We start from the raw sequence: 23,971 nt of genomic DNA on the forward strand, positions 1-23,971 counted from the left end.
TTAGGGGTTTGAGGATGCACAGAGGCAGCACGCACCAGTTTGTTTAAAAAAAGAAAAAAATAATGGTTATTTATTGCTCTTGGGACTTTGCTGTCCATACAGCTTTGGTTATAAGGCAAGGGATCCCCCAGCACCCCAGGGTGGCTGGGTATGGCGTACATGTCCTGCGTGGGAATGCTAAAGCACTTAAGGAGTGTGTTTATGGCTTATAGGTCAGCTCAGCTTCTCTCCGTCATCTGGGTTTTCCCAATCTTTCTTCCTCCCACTCCATCATCCAGCCCCGACTTGGTTTCCCATCTGAGAGGAGCACTGGGAAATTATATGGGTCTCTTTGAGCTCAATCCCTCAATCCGGGGTCAGAGCAGCGCAGCTCGGTGGGGCCAGCCCAGTCAAGCTGCTTGGACCACAGGCTTTGGGGTGGAGGAAAATTCAGCTGCATCACATCTGAGAGAGGTTCTGAGGGTGGCAGGGCCGGATCCTGTGACATCCAGGGCACCTTGGGTGCACCCAGCAGGGATGAAGCCTGTGGGAAAGCTTTTCCTACTCTACCAAACGGCCTGATTCAAGCCCATGGCCCCATCCAACGTGTCCTACCATCCCCATCCTGCTACAAAGCACCATCAGATCTGTCCTCCCAAAGCCACATGTCCTGGGACCCCAGGACCCCATGGCCAGGCCATTTCCTTGCTTGCAGACTGGTCTTTCTGCTCCTGGTGCTTCACGTGAGGTTGGTGGTAGGAAGGATGTGCCTGGCCAGCCAAGGACCCAGGTACTGGTCATGGTGGGGATGTCATCTCTGCTCTCACAGGTCTCTCTTTGCAAGACATCCACTCCCTGGTCACGGCTGTCTGCTGCGGGTGGTGGAGAGCTTGTGGTGGGCTCTGGAGATGGATGATGGTCACCCTATTGAGAGTGGACTTGAATCCTTTGGTCTCAGGAGGGAGATAAGTCAGGAGATGGCAGATTTAGAGGCCTGGAAAGCAGGTGTGGATCTGTTCTGTGTCACCTGAGCTTATTGGAAGCTCTCTCCTAATGGAGCCCAGCCCCGACCCCCATCTAAGGAGGGGTTGAACTACCAGCCCTGGGCCTGAGTCTTGGCCCTCTTTGACTCCTGCCTGCCCGCAGTTCTCAGAAGCTCAGCAAAGGCATGGCACTACGTGAAGATAAATGCTACAGAAAGAGGGGGAACCCCCGAGGCACCGTTTCCTTCTCCCTACTTTAATGGCAGAGTGCAATGCCCAAAGCCAGCAGGAGGGTCCCCAGGGGGACCTGGGGCACGGTTCCTCCAGCCCTGCTCTTCGACTCCCTCGGCATGTGGTAAACGATCACCAGCTTTTCTCCAGCGCCGGAGGGATCCATTTCATCCCCCTTGTAGCAGCTGCGACCCCCGAGGTGGCTGGCTAGGGGGTCATCTCGCAGCAGGTCTTCAGCTGGATTCTCTGACCCAGCCAAAGCCACATTGACCGAGACATCCCGCATGCCCACATCATTGACAGCAAGGCAGGTGTAGATGCCTTCATCCTCCTTGCTGAAGTTGGGGATGGCCATGGTGCCATTCTTGAAGACCCAGAAGCGCTCTTGGCTCTGCTTGACGTTTCCGTCCCGTGCCACATTGGGCCCATTGATCTCAACGCGGCGGCTGGAGGTCTGGATCTTCCACCTGATCTCCGGCGGGGGGCTGCCCGCCACGCTGCAGTGCAGCGTCAGCGTGAGGCCGTCATACGTGACGGTGTTGTCCAGGTTGGAGAGGTAGGTGAGCTGCACAGAGGGAGCAACGCAGAGGTGGTCGGGGATGTCGGTCACCGCCCTGCCCTTCAGCCGCCCAGGAGCCACGCACAGGGTGGACCCCCCCTTGGTGATGGAGACAGAGGTGTTCTCGGTCCACTTCTTTAACCAGAAGACCTTGCAGGAGCAGTTGAAGGGGTTGTTGAAGATCTGTAGCTGAGACAGGGAGGGAAGATTGTCAAAGGTGCCCTCGGCCAGGGTGGTCAACTCGTTGTCGTTGAGCCAGAGGGAGCGCAGGTCCTTCAAGGAGCGGAAAGCATCCCGGGGCAGCCCGGCCAAGCGGTTGTTGTTCATCTTCAGGATCTGCAGCCCGCTGAGGTTCCGGAGGTCCTGCCAGGGGAAATCTGCAATCTTGTTGTGGCTCAGGTCAAGATTCTTCAGGTGCACCAACAAGGCGAAAGCCCCCGGCTCCACCACCCCAATCTGGTTGTAGCCCAACCACAGCGACTGCACCTCAGGAACCTCTGCAAAGGAACCCTGTCCCAACCAGCCGATCCTGTTGGCAGACAAGGTGAGGATGGTCACGTTGGAGGACAACCCCTCAGGTACCTCCTGCAGATCCTTGTAGGCGCACTCGGCCAAGAGCCGCCCGTTTTTCTTGATGGAGCAGGAGCAGGTGCTGGGACAGGCCAGGCAGGGTCCCAGGAGCATGGCCAGCACCAGGCAGTAGAGCAGGGGCCTCATCCTTCCTCCTGCCAACAGAGACAGGGGGAATGAACGGGACAGGTCGAGCAAAGGTGGAGATTTGGTGAGATCAAAGAAGACAAAGAGCCAAGTGTCCATGTGGTTATCTCCAGCACTTCAGCTGGAAAAGGCTATTTGAAATATTCCCTAATCTGAAGAGTGCAATTCCTCACCAAGAGCAAAGCCCTTGACTGCCTATATGAGTGGGGAACTTTCCCCTAAACCCTTTCCTTTCCCCACTACAAAATGCCTCTTTCTGATTTTTGACGAAATATCAAGCCCTGGGTTGCTGTTTCCCCAGGTTTGGGGATGAAAAGTGTAAGCTGGAGATTCAGAGTTCACCCTGCTGAGGCTGGAATGAGGAGAAACAGAGCAACCCAGCTCTTTCACAACCAGCCTTCCCTTAAACCATCCAGTTGCTGAGATTTTCAGCACGCTTTCAGACCTCAAACCAACCCCCAACTCCATATTTTTTCCATGTCATGGAAAAAAACAGCTTCTCAAGTGCTTTTTTTTTTCTCTCAGCAAGAGAGTGTGGGGTCCCTGGCTGCTGGAAATCTTTAGAGTGAAATATTTCGGAGCTAACTCCTTATTTCCCTCCTTGCCTTGCCAAGGGGACTGTGCACGCTCGGTTCCCAGCGTCTGGAAGCCGTGTCCCACCCGGGAAGAGGTTAACGGCAGCTCTGCAAGGAGCTGGCAGCGAGACCCCTTTGTCTGTGCCTTGTAGGCAAATTTTGCTGCTCCTTCCAGTCCCCAACCCTGTCATTTAGAGCTGGAGGGGGGAGACGTTTTATTGGCAAGGGAGAGGCTGAATAGGCCCCACATGACAACTTTGGGGTGGGGGGCAGAGGGAGCCACAAAGGGCCGTGTCCTGCAGGGATAGACACCCCGGGGCTGGGTTGAAGGGATGGGGAAGGAGCCCCGAGGGCTCTGAGGGTGGTGGAGGGGTGAGAGCCCAGCGCTGGGGGGGTGGGATACCCCTTGGCTGATGCATTTAAAGCCGCTTGCTGGTGGGTTTTTTGGGGTGCCTCCCATCCACCTCAGCAAGGCAAAGCGTAGATGCTGGCTTGCAGGGGTAGATCCCCATCACCCCAAGCAACGAGATGCGGGGGAAACAGGGCTGGGGGCTCGCCCCCAGGGCAGCACCGGGACGATGGGGGGATCCCGCGCCGCTTGAGCTCCCCGAGCACCCTTCCACCGCGGCTCCATCCCAATCTCCCCCTCCACCCCCAACATCCCACCCCGGGGGGGGCAGTTACCTCTCCCCGCCGCCTCTCTCGCTGCCCCCCGGCCGGGGCGGGCCGAGGCAGCCCGGGGGCGGTGGAAGCAGGGCCGGCACGTCGCATACCAGAGCCGTGAATAACCATGCAGCCCTCGCTCCCTCCTTCCCTCCCCGGCCCGGCCAGCCCGCTCACCCCCGGCCCCGCTACCCCCGGTTCCCCGCTCCCCTCCCGCCCCTTCACCGGCAGCTGCAGGGGGACGGAGCCCGCTCGCCCTCGCTCCTCTGGAGCAAACGGGACCGCCGGTTCCCTCGGCCCTCGTCGGGCTTCTCCTCCCCTCCCCGTCCCCCGGGCCCTTTTGTTTTCCATGGCACCGACCCACTCCTGCTGGCGGAAAACGGCTGCGGGGGCCCGTCCTCCTCCCGTCCGCCCCCCCGGAGCTGCTGCGGCGCCCGGTCCCCTCCCGTCCCCCGAACTGGGGGAGTATCCCAACCTCTGTCCCCCGAACTGGAGGAGCACCCCAACCTCTGCCCCTCCAACTGGGGGGCACCCCAACCTCTGCCGCCCAGCCTTGCATCTCAGGGTCAGTCCTGTCGCATCCCTTGTTAGGGGAGACCTGGGGGGCAGGGCGGAGGTGAGCGGCTTTTGGAGGACATGGGGAGGCTGCTGGCTGGTGAGTTGTCTCTGAGGGGCGGGGGGAACGATTTTGGGACCTTGGGGGCAGCAGGACACCCCGCTGTTGGGCTGTGTGGGGCTGGAGCACAGTGGGAAGGAGGGTGGGTGGGTACCCGAGAGTTGGTGGGAGTGACAGGAGGAAGGAAGATGAGCCATCAAGGTACAGGGAAGTCACCTGGAGCCATCTTCCCCACAATAAAAAGCTGATTAAAGCTTTTGCAAATAGATTACAGGGTGTTCATCCTGCACCCACCATCCTCCAGCCTGGCAGGACGACTCAAGAAGAGGTGGGCATCCAGGACTTGGGATGATGAACTGTCCCTGCTCCCTGCCCTGCTCTATGTACCCACCAGCCAAACAGGACCATCTCTGGTCGGAAACCTGGGGTTGAAGCAACACAGTGTAAATCACCTGCAGTGTCGGGGCACTGAGGCATCTCCAGAGGTGTGAGGACTTCTACCCCCAAGCTCACCAGACCCTCTCTAGAAAAGACCCTGAGTAAGATGAAACTGGAGCAGGGGGGGAGCTGGAGCCCCCAGGAGAGCTTCAGCTCCATGCATCTCAGCCACAGCTCCCTGTTCTCATTGTGCTGACGCAGCCGTCACTGAGGCCAGGCTGTGAACAGGCTTGGGGTTAAAAATAGTGCCGTGCAAGGGAGAAGGGGATTATGTTGTATTTAGAGCAGTTCATCGGGCAGGCTTGCGGCATGGAGGCTGGAGGACATGCTGGTGTGCCAGGTGAGCCAGGAATTTTTTCCATAGGGGTCAGGGACCTGCTTTGCAAGGCTTTTGGGGGGACAATACCCCTCTTGGGTGTGATACTCTTGGTGGCAGGGCCAGCATGGGGGTTGCTTCCTGACCCCTCCTGTGGGTTGGTATTGCTGGTGCCCATCACTTCAGAACAGGACAGGCTGATGTCTGGCTAAAGGTGGATTGCCCATCACCCCCCCGTGCTGTGAAGCTCATCTTGAACAGTGTCAAATCCTGTCTGGGAGGGTTCAGGGGTTCAGAAACAGTGGAGGATGCAGAGCATAACACACAATTTGGAGATGGAGAAAGATGAAAGCTGCTTTATTCTGGGGCTGTCCTGGGCAGAGGGTGTCAGACACCTTCCCACAGTTTAGGTGACACCATAAGAGTGTGACAGCCTGGGCTGCGTGGGCGCAAGGGTGTCACTGTCACACGTGGACACATCCCGCTCAGCCCCCCGGCTGGTGACAGGCTCTGCAGAAGGGTTAATGCCTGAGGAGGGACCGAGCCACCCTGCTGGGATAGTTTAACCCTTTCCAGGAGAAACCCTTTCCAGCTCTCCTGGATGTGGAGGGGGTGGAAGGATACAGAACTCCATCCCTGTGAGCCCTTCTTGTGCCTTTGGGTACCTGGTGCTAATTAATGCTCTCCTGAAAAGGAGCAAATCTCGGAGCAATCCAGCATCATCACGGCGAGATTCCCTGTAGATACGTTAGGCGGGGAAATCTATTACTCCCTAATTAAATGGAGGCAGAAATGATTGTTCTTTTTCTATTCCTTATATGTTTCTAAGCATGAAACTCAATTATAAACATATCCGCAGAAGGGGATTTGTATACAACGGGGAGTCTCTTCTTGGCACGGGGTTTTAAAAGCTGGAGCAAACACCTGGGCTGCTGTGGAGCAGCCTCAAATTCTCAGGGTCTGGGGGATTTGGGTGGGTACCCCCCTGCTCACCGCCTCTTTTTCTTGCCGACCTGCTTTGTCTGTCTCCCCCGCGCTCCTTGCACAGGAGAAAGATGCAGAGGCTGGACTTAAAATAGAAAACTGTTCTCCAGAGTGTGGAGAAATGAGTGTTTGCTTAGGGAGGGCTCTGTCAGGGTGCGGAGGCTGCGTTTGGGGAGGTGAGGGGCATCAGTGCAGCCACTGTGGGTGCTGGCGAGTGGGTGACCGTCCCCACGCGGCGACTGGGCACTGCCTCTTGAGCAGGGACACTAGGAGGGCGTGTGGCTTGGTAGCTCCAGATAAGAAAAGCAATCAAAGGCAGCCTTAAATCTTTGCCGTGTAATTGTGGGTTTAAATCATCAGTGGGATAGGAGAGGATGTAAATCCTCTGGGCACCTACTTAGCACCCCCGGGCTCGGGACTGGAAGCACATGGGGATCAGAGTGACACTAACCAGACAGCCCCATCCTGCCCCCAGCATCCCCGGCACGGCTCTGCAGGGCAGCATGGTGCTGGGAATATAGTCACGTATGTACATATATACAGGGTGTGAACAGGAGCCAAGTGTGGGGTGTATGTGTGTGCGGAAAATGAACATGCGTATACATGGGTAATGTGAAGATCTAGCGTGGGTTTGTACATAAATTGATCATACGTATTGTGGGTGCCTAAATTTATAGAGCTTATACAAATTATATGTATATATTGTATGTGTTCTTGCTGCATATGTGTGTTTATAGGGTGTGAGTATTGGTACGTGTGTATTGCTGGGGGAAAATATTCTTTGTATTTTACTATATAGTGGATTTATAGAAAGCGTGTCTACAGAGTATATAATATATTTGGTTTATTATATTTTTATACATATGCTGTATTTACCTATACTGATATTGTGTGTATAGGCTAAGTGCATACAAAATATGTATGCATAGTGTGTTCACATAACAATTATTTGTGCATATACATGGTGTGTATGTATATATATAAAATGAGTGTATACAGCACAGATGTGTATATATAGTGTGTCTGTATCTATACACACAGTATGCGTGTGAATTACATAGAATATACATATACATTAATACAGAAATATAACATATATACTGGCTGTGTGCACAGTGTATGGGTAGAACTATATATATATAAGTATTTATAGTATGTGCGTGCTTTGCCTGTAACTGCGGTGATGTGTTTCCATGCCGTCTACCACCTTCTCGGGGGCCCCTCGGTGGTACCAGGGGCTGTACCGGGCTGTGCCGGGGGCTGTATGGGGCAGAGCCCGGTGCAGGGCATGGGGGGAACGGGCACAACCTCCCCCTCTCCCCCATCAAGCACAGACCCGGCTCCACTTTCAATCCCTTTTATTGACTCTTTTCACAAACAGAAGCTCGCAGAAAGGCGCCCGCGGCTCTCACCGGCCCCGGGGCTCCCAGCTACCGGAATGAGGGGTGGGGGGCGACCCTTCGCCTCCCGGGATCGGGCCCCCCCAGCCGCCTGTATCACGGGCGCATCTACGGCACAGACACTTTGCTACAAGGCTACTCTACCCAACACACATCGAGGGGCCCCGCCGGGCCGGGGAGGGACTGGATGGGACCGGGAAGGGAGAAGCTGCCCAGCCCTGCCGGGCGCTGAACGGTGCGACGGGGAGAGCACCGGGAAGCGCACCGGGAGGCCATAGAACCCACCGAGGAACGGAGGGCACCGCAGGGACCGGGGAACCCCGGGACCCACCGGGAAGGGGCGCAGGAGGATAACGCCGAGGAGCGGTGGGGCCGGCACTGGGCTGCCGCGGGGTTCGCACCGCAGCCCGGCAGAGTTGGACCGGAGCTCGGCGGGGTGGGACCGGGGAGCGCCAGGACCGCACCGGGGAGCGGGAGGGACTCACCGGGAACCGAGGGAGCGGCGGGATCGGACCCGCTGCGGACTGAACCGTTTCCAGGAAAAAAAAATAAAAAAGGTTTTAGGATATCGTTGTGGGGTTTTTTTTCCTTTTACCCATTTTTCCTCATTTTTTTCGTTTTTCTCCTTTAAGGGAAAAGAAAATACGGAGAGAGCGGAGGGCAGAGGTGAGCGGGGGACCGGGAATCGTTGCGATGTCGCTGCCGAGCCCGGAGCACGGCCGGCCGGTAACAGAACGGCAACGAAATCCGGGGAGAAACATCCCGCCCGCATCGAGCATCCCCGGGGCCAAGTCCCTTCCCTCGGGACCTGCCACCTGAGGGAGGAGGAAGAGGAGGAGGAGGAAGGTCAGGCGGGCATCGCTGAGGATGCTTCGGTGGAAAAGCAGCGGCGGTGCCCTGGGAGGCAGAGGGAGGGCTGAGGGGAGGTGGGGAGCAGGGAGGGGGTGCAGAGGGGATGCAGGGGGGCTCAGCGAGGGCGCTGCCGGTAGTTGCCGTTGATCTCCTGGGAGATGGTGACGGCCTCCGCACCCAGCGGCAGCTTGTCGCTGTACTCGGAGCGGATCTCGAACTCCTCACCATTGGCTTTGGATTGCAACTCCACCATGGAGCTGGCTGCCACGCTCTCCTCTCGCTCCAGCTCCAAAGCCTCTTCAGCATCTCTCCTTCTCCGCCGCCTGCTGCCTTCATCGTCGTCCTCCTCCTCCTCATCTTCTTCCTCTACATCTGCTTCCCCCACCTCACTGGGATTGTAGTTCTTCTCAGACTCCAGGTAGGAGGCACGGGGGTCAAAGTCAGCAGCCATGTGCTTCTCCATCTGGTCCGGGTTCTGGGCCTTCATAATGAGCTTGTAGGTCTTCCCTTGGTACTTGGAGAGGAGGTGGCACCATGTGGCCCCCATAAGGGGTAAGGTGGCCAGCACCAGCAAGAAGATGCTCACAACCACGATGATGATAAGCGAAGGGATCTCTTTTTTGGTGGTGAATACCACTTGAACCTGGCAGTCCTCCCCCGGGTAGGTGAGACACACGGAGTAGTTGGTGCCAGGGTTCAAGCCCTGGAACCAGTATGAGTTCACCCCTTCTTCGATCTTGGACCACTGGACCAAGGCGTGGCCCTGGCTGCTCTCCTGGCACAGGTAGAGCATCCTGAGATGGACTTTCTCAGGCTGCATATAGGTGGGCGTGAGCTGCACCCGGGCATCGCGCTCTGACACATCTAAGGCGATCACCCCCAGGTCAAAGGTGTGCTGCTTGAAGTCACCACTCTGGTTGAAGGCATGGTTGGAAATGTACTTGCTGGTTTGCGTGGAGCCACATTTCTTCTCAAAGGGTGGAAGCTGGAAAGGGACTTGCTCATCTCCTGTGGACTCCGTCCCAGCCGCCAAGGATGGTTGGCTCTGCCGGGTGGGACCGAGGGGTTTGTTCCTCTCATCTGGCATGAGCACACTGTTCTTTGCTCCCTTGGCCCCAGGCTTCTTGTCACCTGGTTGTGCTTTACCCCCCAGCGGGTCTCTCCCGGGCTGCAGCGGGTATTTCTGGGTACCTGCCACAGCCACGTTGACCGAGGTCTGGTTGCTCCCCATTTCATTGGTGGCCAGGCAGGTGTAGGTGCCTTCTTCCCGCTTGCTCAGGTGAGGAATCACCAACGTGCCATTCTTGAAGACCAAGAAGCGCTCAGGGTCCTGTTTGGGGAGGTCCTTCCCGGCGCTCTCCTTCGGGCTCCCGCTCAGCTCCAGGGTTTGGCTGGAGGTGCGGATCTTCCAGCTCACTTCGGGTGGTGGGGTGCCTGTCACTGCACAGTGCAGCGTCAGGGTGAAGCCGTCAAAGAGCTCCGTGGTGTCCAGGTTGGGATAATAGGTGAGCTGCATGGTGGGTGAGGCGCACTGCACGTCCGGGATCTTCCCCACCGGCACTCCTCGGAGCTGCTCTGGGACGGCACAGGTGATGGAGTCCTTCTCGGGGATGGAGATGAGCGTGCTGTCCATCCACTTCTTCAGCCACTGGAGCTTGCAGGAGCAGTTGAAGGGGTTGTTGTAGATCTGCAGGTGGGAGAGGGACGTGAGTGAGTCAAAGATACCCTCTGCAAGGGCGGTGAACTTGTTGTTGTTGATGCGTAGAGACCGGAGGTCCTTCAGGGTGTGGAAAGCCCCCTGAGGCACCAGGGCCATGTGGTTATTGTTCATCTTGAGCAGCTGGAGAGCGCTGAGGTTGTAGAGGTCCTGCCAGGGAAAATCCACAATCTGGTTGTGGCTGATGTCGAGGTTTTTCAGCTGCACCAGGACAGCGAAGGTACCGGGCTCGATGGAACGGATCTCATTGTGCGCCAACCAGAGGGAGGTGACTTGGGTCACTTCCACGAAGGAACGCCGCTGCAGCGAGGTGATCTTGTTGGCCGAAAGGCTGAGAGTGGTCACATTGGAGGGCAAGCCCGTGGGCACCACTTGAAGGTCCTTGTAGGCGCAGTCGGCGAACTGGTGGGCGTACTTGTCCACGCAAGCGCAGGGCTCGGGGCACGCTCGGGCCATGCCGAGCAGGGCCACCAGCCCCAGGGACAGCAGCGGGGCCATCTCCCCCTGCCAAGAGACACAGAGGGCTCTCAGGACTCCCGCCCCCGCTCCCCGCCCAGATCCCCTCCTGGTGACAGGCAGCAGTGGGGCTGCGCCCCATTGTCTGTGCCTGTCCCCCCCCTCCCCAGCTGCCGCCCTCTCACACCTTCTCATCCCCTCTTCCCCTTTCCCCTCCTCTCCCCCGTTTTCCTCCCTTTCCCTTCCATTTCTTCACGACCTTTTCGCTATTTTTTCTTGCCTTGTTTGCACTTTTCCTTCACCCCCCCACCAAAAAAAAAAAACAACCAAACCTAAATGTTGTTTTCTTCCTCCCTGCTTTAATTTTTTATTTTTCTATTATTTCTTTCTATTTTCTTTTTTCTTTTTTTTTTTTTTCCTTTCAGCCTTTTCTCTCTTCCTCTCCCCACTTTTCTCGCTCCCTTCTCCATCTCTCCCTAGTTTTCTCCTTCCCCTATTTTCCCCTCTCCCTTGACCCCCCACTTCGCCCCTGTTCCACCCCGCCCCAGTCTCCCGGAGGTGACCCCGCACCTTACCCGCTCCTAAGTGCCGTTAAGCAACACGCAGCCCTTCTCCTCGCCGCTACCGATCCTCCGCATCCTCCTCCCTGTCCCTGTGGCACGGAGGAGCCCGGACACGACGGTGAGGGGCGGCGGGGGACCCCACCCGTACCCCCGCACCTCTCCGGACTGAGCTGCGAGCCGGAGCGGGGCCGTACGGGCACTGGGGCTGCCGAAGCGAGAGCGAAGGGAGGAATTAGCATTTCTGCCAGCCTCCCCCCCACTCCGCCCGGCTGCCCCCTCCCTCCTCGCCACCCCTTTCCCATCCCACCACCCACCCACCGCCGCCGCTCGGCAGCCTCCGGCGGGGACGGAGCTGGCGGCTTCCCGGAGAAAAAATAAACAAAATAAAAAATATATATAAATAAACATAATAAACGCCCTCCCCGCAGAACACCGACTACAACTCACACGCACTTGGCAGCAGCCACAATCCAGCCGCCCCCCGCTTTCCCTCCGGGTCGCCTCTCCCGGTTCCCCCCCAGCAAGGGACAGGGATGCCGTCGGGACACGGCGACTCCCGTCCTGCCGGGACATGGCGGCTCCACAGCCCTTCGGGAAGCGCTTGGGGACGGGGTACAGGAGCTCGGGACCCGGTAGAGCCTCCCGGTGCTGCCACCCCCCCCGCCCGCTCGATGCGGTATTTCTGCAGGGCGATGCGCGGCGTGCGCCGCCGCCCCAGCCCGTCCCGTCGCGGGTGGTTCCCTTCGGATGCAAAGAGCTTTTCAGCATTTGAGCGGAGGGGGAAGGAGATGTGAGGAAGGGTTGCGGGGGTGTTGCCGGGGGCTCCCTGGACGAGACCGCTCTCCCGCATCTTCCTTCTGAAGGTTCCAAGCCTTCGGAAAGGCGTGGTAACGGGGAGCCCCTTCCGCTGCTTCGCTTCGACGTGGGGGTCTGGTCTCTCCCACACACACCCCAGTACTGCCCCTCGCCTCTCCCCCGCCATGAGAAACCCGAGAAAATAATTGATTTTGTGAGTGGGATCGATTCCCACCTCCTGACATCTCCCCCTCCGATCCCGCATCCCTCCATCTCCTCCCCAGAGCCCTGCCGGGTGGGGCCGGGGTGAGCTCTACATGGGCTGCAGTGGGTCAGCCCGACCCGCCCCGTGTCCCCGACCCGGCTCTGTTCCGAAAGACGGTGGCCCTGCTTAAAGCTAAGCCCGGCCTTGCACATCTCGGGGAGGCTGAGGGGATAGGGAGCCTCGGGGGTTTTCAAGGGGTCTGGCTACCTCCCTGCTTGCCTGCAGGCAAACGCCTGGTCACCTCTCCCTCGAGGTGAGGGAAGCCTGGCTCTGCATCCCTGCCCTGAGGACACGGGGATGGGCGTGTTCTGCCAAATCGTGCCTCAGTTTCCCTACAGCCCTGCAATACAAGAGCTGGTGGTTGGCTGACACCCATGAGGTGGGCAAGGTGCTTGGGTGATGTGTGACCACCAAAACCACCTTGTTTCCATGTAACACTGTTCAATTCTTGCACTGTGGCCATGTCACCATGCTTCCCATCACGGTTTTGGCCCAACCCAACTGATGTCATCCAGACAAGCCCTGGGTATGGCCCAAGGGACTGTCCCAAGCAGCTGGACAAGGCCACCTGGTTTTGGAGGGCTACAGAGATCTGCAGAGGGGCAAAGAAGGAGGGATGTTTCACTTCAAATCCAGCGCAGACGTCTGTGGGGCAGTGCTTCCATGTCTCCCTTCCTGCTGGAACAGAGTTTGAGCTGTTGTGGTGCTCTCGGCATCTTCAGGGCTGGACCATGACTCAGTCCCACCCCATCCCCACACCTGGCTGGTTGCCCAAGCATGCTCTCACCCTCACCATGACACTCCCCCAAGGACCAGCAATTTGCAGCTCAGGGAATTATGGGACCAGGCACTTGAAGTTGTGGCTTCTAGGCACTATTTTTCCCCCCATTTTTCTCACTCTCTGAGGCTGTCAGCCTCTTCCAAGCTCCACGGCAGGGACTCTCGTGACCAACAGGGCAGCACCTTGGAGCTCAGCATCTCCACAGAGGCCAGATGTGTCCCCATGGTGCTCCTCACCCCTTTCTGCTCAGGTTATTGCATGTCCCAGGCTCTCCATGCTGGCCATAGGTCAGCCCTTTCTGATGTTAACCCATAGCTGGGGTCTGGGCTGCAGAGCTCCAGTGGGAGGCACGGGGATCGCAAACTTGCTTTGAGCAGAATGAAAGTAGGTTAAAATACCACAAAAATGTGGCCAGCATGGAGAGGACACTTGTTTTCTGCCTTGGTTGCTATCCACTGCACTACGCTGAGCTCTTCCCGAGATTCCTTCATTCATCATGCAAGAGGGAGAAACCCAAGCATCCTAGATACAATGGGAACATTTCAAGAGAGTTGGAGGCAGCATGTTGTGCTAGAAACGGGTCAGGGATGATGCATGTGTGACAGGATGGATAACACAACCTTCCTCGTGATCCTGAGAGCCAAACCCCAACCTAGATACATGGGTGAGCATCATAGCATGAACTTGCATGGCATGGGTTACACGGTCCATCCACACCTCCTCAGAGGACACAATGAGTAAGGTTCATGTCACCACGTGTGCCTCAGTTTCCCATGGCTGAGCACAGGGTGTAACAACAGTGGTCTGTGGTGACTCTTCAGTCCCCTCAGATGAGAGCTCCAGGACAGGGTGGTGGAGGATGGAGGTGTGGATGGTTGAATGGATGGGTGGATTAATGGATTAGGATTGATAGGACGAGAGGAAATGTCCTCAAGTTGTGCCAGGGAAGGTTCAGATTGAATATTGGGAAAAATTTCTTCATGGAAAGGGTTGTGAAGCACTGGAACAGGCTGTCCAGGGCAGTGGTGAAGTGACCATCCCTGGAGGGGTTGAACAGACGCAGAGATTAGGTTCTTTGGGACATGGTTTAGTGCTGGATTTAGGTTATGGTTGGACTTGATGATCTTAAGGATCTCTTCCAACCAAAATAATTCTATGATTCTATGGATGTGCGGATGGAAGGGTGGGTGGGTGGGTGGATGGATGGATGGATGGATGGACAGATGGATGGATGGAAGAGGAGGCTCTGGGGCTGTCAACCTCTCCTTCTCACACCACATTAGAATTCTCCTGAACATGTGGTAAGTCAAAACTGGACTGAGGCCCAGGTCCATATCTGGTGTTGACCATCAAAGCTCTGGGGACACATCTCCAGCTGGTACAAAGGAGGGCAGGCTCCCAGCTGCAGAAATCACTGGCTCACTGCTGTAGTCAATGAGAGTTTGCTGATTTACACCCTCAGGAGGGAGGAGCCCTCCTCACCATCCTGCTCAGGGGCACTGCCTATGTAAGGAGAAGAAGGCCAAGCCCCCAGTCTGGGCTCTCTTGGCTTCTCTGACTTCTAGCCCCAAGTCAGCTCCTCCAAACTGAGGTGAGTGCACTAAGCCACCACCCTGGCAGCATTCTGGCTGCAGGATCTGGCTGGGCAGAGGTGATGTGACTTCTTCCTCCATCTAGACAAGGTTTCCCTTAGCTGTGCCTCGCCACTTCTCCAAATATTTGAGTCCTGAGGGCCCCATCTTTGGGATCCAAACCTGTTCAGATATTAGCAGGCTGATATTTTTATCCGAAATATAATCCAGGTAACCTTTCTCAGGCCACATCCTCCCCTGCCTTGAGCTTCCACTTGCCTTGGCCAGACAACCCGAACGATCTCTCAGGGCGTAATCAAATGCAGAGGAACTGTCCCTTTGGCTCTAATTAGTTTTGCATGATTGTTGGGGGAAGAAATCCATTTTCATAAACAGAAAGGATTTATGCTGCTCCTTCTTGCTTTTATTTTTTTTCCCCCTTTCGAGTCCCAAAGCACTTTGCTCGGGGCTAGTGGGAAGTCATTTTATGAATGGTTTAGATTGAGCAATGCATTATTAATACCAGCCAATCAAGCAAGCCAGCATATTATATATCACTTCAAGAGATTCGCTTAATTCAGTAAAGTTATTTATTGCTCAAAAAAAAAAATCAGCCTCTGATTCTTTCTGATTCTTCCTTGTCCCTCGGGCTTGGAGGGGGATTTTAATGGGGGGTGGTGGGTGGGAGGGACGTCCGAGTGGGGCTGTACAAGCTGGAGGGGTGTTTGGGGAGCTCTCGCCCCACAGGGACACCCCAGCGCAGCCCTGTCCTCATCCACCAAGCCCATCCAGCTTGTTGGCTGCCGCTCCGCTCACCCCGCAGCGCCAAACTCTTTTCTCACCGGGTGACTGAGCTTTACGGCAGCTCAGGACACAGGAACAGCTAATCTGGCTCCCGCAGCCCATTGACTTCGCTATTGTTTTACAAGGTTTTGATGAGGCCGGTGACAGCAGACAGATGGGGTCTGCTCTCCTCCGGCTGTGTCCCTTGTAGAGGCTGCTCCACACACACAACCCTGCGTCGGCCCCTAGAGAATCCCCAGGGTGAGATGGCACTGGTTGAATTTGGTGACAAGCCGCCTGTGCCACCGCGGGGCTCCGTTGGGATCGCTCTGTATAAGCTGCTGTGGGGTGCTGGATACATTCTGTGATTCTGTGTGAGAAGATCCTTTCCTGCCCACCTCCACCCACTTCGAGCCACATGGTCGTTCACCACCCCCCCCACACTCTGTCACCCAATACAGCAGCCCAGATGCCCCGGTGATGGTCACGGTACCTCCCAGGTACAGGAGGGACAACCGATGGGTTCCAGGGATGCGTGTGTGTGTGTCAGACGCGTGAGTGTGAGTGCGTACAAGTGGGTGTGCGTGTGCACGAGTGGGTATTCGTGTGAGAGCCCCAGCCCCCGCCCGCCCAGCCGTGTCCGGCTGTACGAAGGGGACACCTGGTGGTACATGTCCCTCACTGCCTTGTCGCACACAGCCCCGGCTTGGGACAGCGACACCAAGCTCTGCATGTCACCGGGGGCCGCATCCAGGCTGCGGGGGTTTGGGGAGGGGGGGGTGAAGGGGAACAGAGGTCCCAGTATCTCCCCGCCCGCATTGCTGGGAAAGGGAGGGGTGGAGATGCTCCAAGAAATCACTCTGCCCTGCACCATGTCATTTATTTTATAAAGATATTCATTTAATTGGGTTGTTTCTTCCTCTCTAGAGCTGACCCAGGACCATGAAAAGTCATGAGAAGGATAGGCATTACTGTGAGAAGCAAGTAAATGAGAAGATTAAAACAAACCTTTCTAAAGAATAAAAATCTGTATCTCTTCAACAGAACTTTGTAATATCAGGCTGGGTGAAGTTCTTGGAAGGTCTATGACAGGGATTCCTGCTCCCATAGAGGACAGCTCTGCTAAAATGGCACCCCACTATGAAGAGCACATGGCAACCAAAAAAAAAACATGAAAAATTATATGAAATGAAAGCTAAACAGAGTCAGAAAGGTTCCAAAATAAGGGGATTACAATGGAGGTCTGATGGGTCTTCCTGTTCTGTTAGCTTCTCTTTTCAGAGTTATTGTCTTTATAAGAGATATTGTGAGAAAAATGCATGTGATGTGTGTAGTTTGTGACAACTGAGAATGTTTGAGCACAGAAAGGGATGGCAAGGAGAGAGAGAAATTTTCAGCGTCAACTTCAGAACATTTAAGAATCAAATATTTTTAAACCAGTGCCAGAATTCTAATTAATATATTCTAAACAACTTTATTATGGACTATAATTTGTCCATGGAAGTTTTGTTGATCCTTTTACTCGTCTATTGCTGTAAATCATAACAATATGCACAAAGGGTTTAACAATGACTTTACACTGTCGTCACTCTATCTAGAAACACTGTTCTTACCCACCCTTCAGTGTGAACCTTTTAAAGCCTGTGCTGGGAGTGGAGAGGATCTACAAATCCTTCTTGATGCTGCTGTGAGCATCCCTGCATCCCTGGTGACTATCCCTGCATCCCTGGTGAGCATCCCATGGTTAACCTGGACCTGGCCAGCTCAGCTCACCCCATGGTTGCACTCACACCGCTTCAACCTCCCAGAGGATGAGGTTGCGGAGGGCCAGGACCTTGGCCATCCTCCTGGGGAGCAGCTTCTCCTGCACCAGGGGCCAAAGGATGGTGTAGCTCTCCAGGTTGCAATGAGTGAGCGTCATCCCCGCATCGGCGTGAGCAGGGAGCTCCAGGGCTCCCCAAAGCTGCTGCAAGGCCTTGGCTGTGGCCAGCGCGCTGCTCTCTTGGAGCTGCTGCTGCAGGTGCCTCCTCAGCAGGCCCTTCAGCCTGTAGGAAGGTGCCTGGGGCAGTTTTTCCTTGATTAAGGACAACATATCCACGTAACCGTCCACCACGTGGCAGAAGTCCACTTTCCTGCCAGTGGCATCCAGGGCTTTAAAGAGAGCGGGCAGCTCCGGTGCCCAGAAGTTATAGACGATGAGGATGGGCCTGGGGAGAGGGGAGAGGTACCAGAGGAGGTGTTGCATCCCCACCTCCATGGGGACACCCTGGGAGAGCAGCGACAGTACCGACTCGGGTGTCTGAATCAGCGCCTGGAAAGTGTGATCTCCGTTGGCTGCCGCCACCTCCATGATGCTCTGGGCTGCGGAGGGGAAAGGATGGGGCTGGGGTAAGTATTTGGGGGTCCCCCTCTCTGCCACCCAGCCTCCCTATGCCCAGGAAAGTCAATGCTCACTTTTCTGGTCAAGCTTCAAGCTGAGGAACACCAAGGTGCTCAGCTCCAACCTGTCGTCCCAGGGGCTGGTGTGGCCAGGGCTGTGGGGGGGTGAGGTGCCACTCTCAGACCATGTGGGGCTGGAGGACTTCTTGATCTCCTTGGGCTTGCTGGAGGCCTGCAAGAGAGTGGAGAAGGGGACCAAGTCCCATCTGCCTGCTTGGATCTGGCTAAGAAGGCACCCTTGGGTGCACCATTGGCAAGGACCCGGTTGTGTGCAGTGCCATGAAACCCAGTCTGATGTCCCAGCTCTGCTGGGGATGGGTTGGGTGCATGTTGTGTCTCAGGAGAGGGCTGGCCACGGGGAGCCCCACTGAGGGCCCAAAACCAGGGTTTGGGCACAGCAAGCAGGTCTGGGGACTTGCTGTCCCTTCCTGCACATCTCATGTGGCTGCAGCTCATGCAGGGACAGGAATGCGGCTGAGCAACCTCACCAGGTGAGATACCGCGAGACTTAAAGTTCTGCTTGCTGTCTAGAGGAAAAGGGAACTCAGTTGCGCCAGGAGGAGGTTTGGTGGCCGGAGGCTCGGCAGATTCGGTGCCTACAGTGATGCTTGCCAAGGGCCACACCAAGGCTTCCACAAGCAGCCACACCAACCATCCCCTGTCCAGCCTCAGCAGCGATGGACATTCCCACTGAGCATGTCCCAACGGGAAGAGAGTAGAACAACAATACATACAAGAGGGTCTAACCTTAATTTTCCTTTTTCTTTCCCCCAGTGACAACCCTGCACCCCTGCCCTGAGCATGCTATGGTGATGGAGCATCCACCTCCCTTGTCATCATCACCTGCAGTGGTGGAAACATGGCTGGACCCATGTCTACAGGCATGTGAGTGAAACCCCAGCTCTGGGGATGTATGATTGCTTGAATGCCAGGTTTATTTTAAGTGTTTGAAAGGCATCTGGGGTTCCCCTCTCTGGAAAAGGACAGGAGAAAGATGGTGGGGTGGTGGCAGTGCCCCGTGTCCTCCTTGCCTGGCAGTGCCCCAAGTGACCCAGCTGGCCTGAAGGGAGTTAGATGAACCAAACTTGGCGACAAAAATGTGATTGCAGATGCTCTTGTTACCCAAAGCAGCACTGAGCAAACTGGATTTCTATGTAGGAAGGTTTTATTGAAGGGTTAAGCAGAGAGGGAAAATGGGGAGGATTTGTGGGGAGCAACACAGGCCCACAGCACCGTGGTAGCCATGGGCGATGGATCCCAGCAGAGCCAGGCACTGGTGATGCTCTTGAGGCTTCAGCTTGGTGTGAAGAGAGTGACAGTCCCCAGGTGACCCCCAAAAGGCTCTTCCCCAGCCCCCAAATCTCCTTTTCGATGTCCAAGCCTCCGGGCAGGTCCCCAGCCCTTGCTCTCCACCCCTCAAAGGCTGCAGCTTCCCTGGGCTGCATCCTGCTGCCTCAGCCCATTGCTCAGCCCTTTCTTCTCACTCAGCTGCTATTTCCCCCCCGCTTTTCCAGGCCTTAAACCATTTTTTCTGAGCTCTCAAAGTTGCACTTTCCCAGTTCCCAGCACCAGACCATCCATGAGACCTCTGTTTTTCAGTCTGTGCCTTTGCTACACCCTTAAATCCACATCATACCAAAGGACACTTGCCTCATGCAGGGATTTCTCACACCAAGCTGCTAACATCCACAAAAGCCCCAGCCTCGGGATTTTTTTGCACTAGGAGGGAGTGGGGACAAGGTTTTATCCCCACAAGTCTTTTTTTGCTCTTGGGAGCAGTGGATAGGGAAGAGGAAGCTGCAAGCAAGTCTCTGATGCTGGGAAGGGAGGAGACGGCTGGAGGGAAGGGAAAGGCACCCCCATGACGCTGGGGTGCAGCACCCTCTTCTGCCTGGCTCAGCAAGGAGGAAGGGCTGGCATGACACTCACCGCCGTGTCCTCCTCGCTGTCCTCTGAGCTGCAGACGATGATGTCTTCTGCGGAAAGAAGAGGACAGTGCTGAAGCTTCAAAGGCTGATATTTGGAAATCCCATGGCAGGACTGACCTTCTCTCAGGATTTTTGCAGCAGAGGGTAAACGCTTCTACCAGGACTGTGAAGCAACCAGGCCTTGGGTGCTCTGGCAACCTCTCCAGTGCTGCTTCACCCCCAGGGACCCTGTACCAACCTCCCCAGAAGACGCATTTCATCCTCCCTCTTGTTTGCAGAGCTGAGCCCAGGACCCCTCGCTGAGGTACGCTGGGTGAGTCTGGGGAAGAAAATGTCTTCTGCTAAAAATTGTAGTGTTTTTTTGCTGCAGGAAAATCCAGAGCTCCTGAAGCAGGTGGCAGAGGAGTTTCTGCACACTTACCCTGCTGCTCTGCTCTTCGCTGGGCTTGGTTTTTGGCTGCCTCAGAGGCAGGACACGGAGTTGGACAAAACATCCACATCCACCCCAGGGCATTGCTCTTGTGTTCAACCCCTGGAACCAACTCCCACCCTCTGCTTCTCTGACCCAGGTGGGTTTGGCCAAGGCTCTGAGTCCCTGGGGGTGCCCAGAGGCTGGGAAAGATGAGGGTTGGGGCAAGAGACAGGGTAACGAGGAGGGCCACGTTCCTGATCCCCACCTGCATCATCTGTGGAGCAGCTGGCGGCATGGATGCTGTTGCGGATCTTTCTCAGCATGGAGGTGCTGGGCCCACTTCTGCCATCCCACTGGTTTGAACTGGGATCGCTGGGGACCGGCATGTTGTCACATTCCAGCTTCAGTAGCTTGGGTGAGATCTGGCTGCCCCTTTCCATAGAGTGCAGCGTCTGCTTGGAGCAAACAGTGACGGGAGGAGACTGGAGAGAGGAGAGCACAGGGGATGTAAGGGGCTGGAGTGGCACCTCCTGGTCCCCAAAGGCTTCTGCCTGGCCAGGAAGGTTCTTACCGGGCTCATCTGCCTCTTCTTGAGGCTGGTGGTGGTGAAGGTGGGCGAGATGCTCTGGCCGTTGCGCTGGACGGGCTCCTCTTGCTGTGGAGAGAGCACAGAGCAGCATTAGGATGAACCTCGAGACCACCGACCCCTCTGCAGAGCTGGGAGCGGGAGAAACATCCTCAGCATGGGGGAAACCGAGGCACAGCCTGGCCTTTCGGCTGGGCTCAAGGCTTGTGGATGTTTGACAGTGCTACAGCTGGGCGAGGCCACAGTTTTCCCTGAAAAAATGAGGGATGAAGCAGCAGGCTCGGGGAAGTGGGATGGGGTAGGAGCACCCCTACGCTGTGCAAAATGATTGTTATAAGGCAGGGTCTTCTCTGACCAGGCAGAAACCTTCCTGAGGGTTTGTTGTTGATGAAGAAAAGGGAGTGATGGGCTGGGGAGGGGAAGGCAGACCCTTGGGAAAGGCTTGCAAAGGTCAGAAGAAGAGCAGATCCACATTTTGGCTGATACACAAGCGCCCTTCCTGCACAGCAGCACACTGGGACAAAACATGGAAATCTCACCAGGTCATTTTCCAGGGTCAGCTCGACCGTGGGCACGGCTTCGGAATTATTAGCTGCAATGGAGAGAACAGGGCTTCAATCCTGAATCAGAGCCTCTGGAAATCCCACCCAGCCCTGAAAACAGCCCAGCTGGGAAAAACCTGCCTGGCAGTTTTGTTTTCCATTCATTTTCCCACCCTTTGGTTTGGGATGGCCCAAGGGGTTTTGGAGCCTTTGGGGACCCAGAAATCAGCATCACCAGAGCCCTTCAGAAGACCAAAATGGGGCTCTGGCCATATAAGCAAAGGGGCAAATCTTGGACCCCATGGGTGGAAATAAGAGCCCAGAGCTGGGTGATGGCTTTCTGAGCTAGCCCAAGTCCCCACTGGCCCCGGGGCGGCTGGATCCATCCCTGTGGCCACGTCCTCACCTGGGTGCCCCGTGACGCGCTCCACCAGCGCCTGCAGCCTGGCCCTGCACTCGCTCAGATCCCGCGGCTGCTCTCGCTCCCCAGTTGCCGGCGGCTGCAGCCGCTGCAGCTCCTGCAGCGAGTCCCTGATGAAGGGCTGCATGTCCATCACCTCCTGCTCCGTGGCGTAGAGGCTCATCTTCTCCACCAGCCGCTTGGCCGCCTCCATCCGCCGCAGCGTCCCCTCCACGCGCTGCAGCTCCCCGGCCAGCTCCCGCCGGCCCCGCTCCTGCCGCGCCTCCACCAGCCCCAGCAGCTCCTCTTCCTCGCGCCGCAGCAGCTGCACCAGCTGCTCCACACGCTGCTGGATCAACTCCCGCATCTTCCTCTGCGTCTCCTCCAGCCGGGCGGCCTCGTCCCGCAGCACCGCCTGGGTGGCCTGGAAGCGGTTCCTCTTCTGCTCGAGCTCCTGGGCGATGGTGCTGAGCTCCTGCTGCCGGCGCTGGGTCTCGCTGCGGATGTCGCAGAACGGGGCGTGCTGGCTGTCCAGCAGCGCACACGAGCAGCACAGCACCTTCTCGCACTTGGTGCAGTAGATGCTAGGAGGAAACGGGAACACCCTTTAAAACTGGTAGGTAAGCATTTCCACCATGCGCAGTGTGACTCCCTCTCCCCACAGGGCGACTGTGGGGTTTAATGAGCAAGGAAACTGAAGCACGGGGCACAAAAGGGCTTTGCCTCACCTCACCAGCTGCAGACGTGGGCACAAAGCTGGATGTTCAACCCACCTTTGCTCCCCTCCCCGCTCCCAGGGAGTTGCCAGCCCCATATTGCACCCTGCTCCTGCCCAGGATCTCATGGGGGTTGCAGCCATCCCTCTCCAAAGGCAGGTGATGAAACCCCCTTAGCCCTGGGGGCTGGTCCTGGAACAGCAGCCCCAAAGCCAATGGTGCAGGATGGGACCCGGGGACAAGGCACCGCTCTCACCTGGAGATGTGATCCTGGCCAGTATGACTGGGATTGGCACAAAAGAGGTTGCAGGACTTCCTGGTGTCTTCCAGGAACTGATGAGGTGACTCAGCACGAAGATCCTCCACCTTCCTGGCCTCATGGCTCCTCTTCTTAAAGAACCACTGATGGTCCTCGAAGCACTTGGCGCAAAGGAACTCCTCGCACTCAGGGCACCACACAGCCGCCGCTTCACCCCGGCATCGGCTGCAGCTCGCACCACCGCTGTCCACGATCTTCTTGTAGATGCTGAGCCTGGCCTGCAGGTTGGTGAAGAGCAGGTTGTCCATGTCGGGAATGCCGCTGGCCTGTGGGATGGGCGTCCGGCACACGGGGCACTGCCCGACGGGCTTGTTCTCGCTCAGGCAATCGAGGCACAAGGTGTGAAGGCAGGTGAGGAGCTTGAGGTTGGGTGATGCCTGCTGGCAGCGCTCGCAAAGGATGAACTTGAAGTCGTCTTCCACCGCGGGAGGGTGGGATGGAGGGGAGCACGGGTGGGTACTCAGCCGGGGTTCTGCCTCCATGGGGGCAGCGGCACTGTCTCCGTCTAGGTGGGATGTGGGGGAAAGACCCCGTGAGATGGAGGGGGACGGGACGTTCAGTCCCACCTGTGGGGGCCACCCATGGGCAGCCCACCCCACTGGTTAAGGGATAAGGGAGCCCCAAAGTGGGTGAGCAGCTCCTCTCCATCCCTCCTGCTGAGGGTGAGGGGGTGGCAGCACCTCAGTAAGGTGAAGGGTGCTCCCCCAGGGGAGATCCTGTGGGGGTGCAAAGGGTTGTGCTCCCCGTTGCCCTCAGTGTGGGACCCTTGGGGGTTCTCCTCCCCGCTCCCCAACCTCTTTCCCTTCTGCATTTCAAAACTGGGGGGAAAGGAGGAAACCAAGGCTACAAATGACTTTTTCTTTCACTTTGCTGCCACTAATCTTTCTCGCCCTGTGAGAAGGAAAAGCAGGGGAAAGAAGTGTAGGGCCCTGGGGATGGTGTGTCCCCCCTAGTTCTTGCAAAACCTCCCGGGCAGCCCCAGAATGCTGGCACCAGTGCTGGCCACAAACGTGTCCCCCACCCCTCGCCCCCCTGCGCCTCCCCCAGCCTGGCAGCGCAGGCAGGAGCCCCCCGAATAAAGTAGAGAGCCCCCTTACCACCTCCCACCCCTCTCCCGGAATGATTTTGCACCTGAAAATACAACACTCCTCACCCAAGCAGGCAACCCCCGCGGTTCCCTTTGACGGGGGACCCTGGGCGAGGCTTTATCCCCCCATCCCCTCCCTTCTCCCCCTCCAGCAAAGCGGAGACCCCCCCTTACCTGCTGGGGGGCCGGAGGTGGGCGGCCGGGGGGCGGTGGGGCTGGCGGCCATTCCAGAAACTGGGCCGAGCAGTGTAGTTTCGGTTTCCCGGTCCGGCTGGGGAGGAGGAGGAGGAGGAGCTGG

The 23,971-nt window shown here is 56.8% G+C and overlaps 3 protein-coding genes across 3 annotated transcripts; all 3 read right to left on the reverse strand.

The window, feature by feature from the left end:
* Positions 1-1,218: 1,218 nt before the first annotated feature.
* On the reverse strand, positions 1,219-2,469 carry ISLR (immunoglobulin superfamily containing leucine rich repeat; the record flags this gene model as incomplete). The annotated part of the gene is made up of 1 exon (XM_080351593.1): positions 1,219-2,469. One exon carries the CDS (start codon positions 2,467-2,469, stop codon positions 1,219-1,221), a length of 1,251 nt encoding a protein of 416 aa, XP_080207719.1.
* Positions 2,470-8,428: 5,959 nt separating this feature from the next.
* Positions 8,429-10,552, reverse strand: LOC308044426 (immunoglobulin superfamily containing leucine-rich repeat protein 2-like; the record flags this gene model as incomplete). The annotated part of the gene is made up of 1 exon (XM_080351152.1): positions 8,429-10,552. The coding sequence occupies exon 1, from the start codon at positions 10,526-10,528 to the stop codon at positions 8,429-8,431; it is 2,100 nt and encodes a 699-aa protein (XP_080207278.1). The 5' UTR covers positions 10,529-10,552.
* A 515-nt stretch (positions 10,553-11,067) lies between these two features.
* Positions 11,068-23,899, reverse strand: LOC308044726 (protein PML-like; the record flags this gene model as incomplete). Its single annotated transcript, XM_080351594.1, has 12 exons — positions 11,068-11,254; positions 11,679-11,921; positions 15,817-15,999; positions 17,035-17,605; positions 17,699-17,855; positions 19,613-19,659; positions 20,289-20,505; positions 20,595-20,678; positions 21,149-21,201; positions 21,558-22,135; positions 22,524-23,091; positions 23,848-23,899. 12 exons carry the CDS (start codon positions 23,897-23,899, stop codon positions 11,068-11,070), a joined length of 2,940 nt encoding a protein of 979 aa, XP_080207720.1.
* Positions 23,900-23,971: the final 72 nt, after the last annotated feature.

Source organism: Nesoenas mayeri (assembly GCF_963082525.1).
Source record: "Nesoenas mayeri genome assembly, chromosome: 11".
Lineage (NCBI taxonomy): Eukaryota > Metazoa > Chordata > Aves > Columbiformes > Columbidae > Nesoenas > Nesoenas mayeri.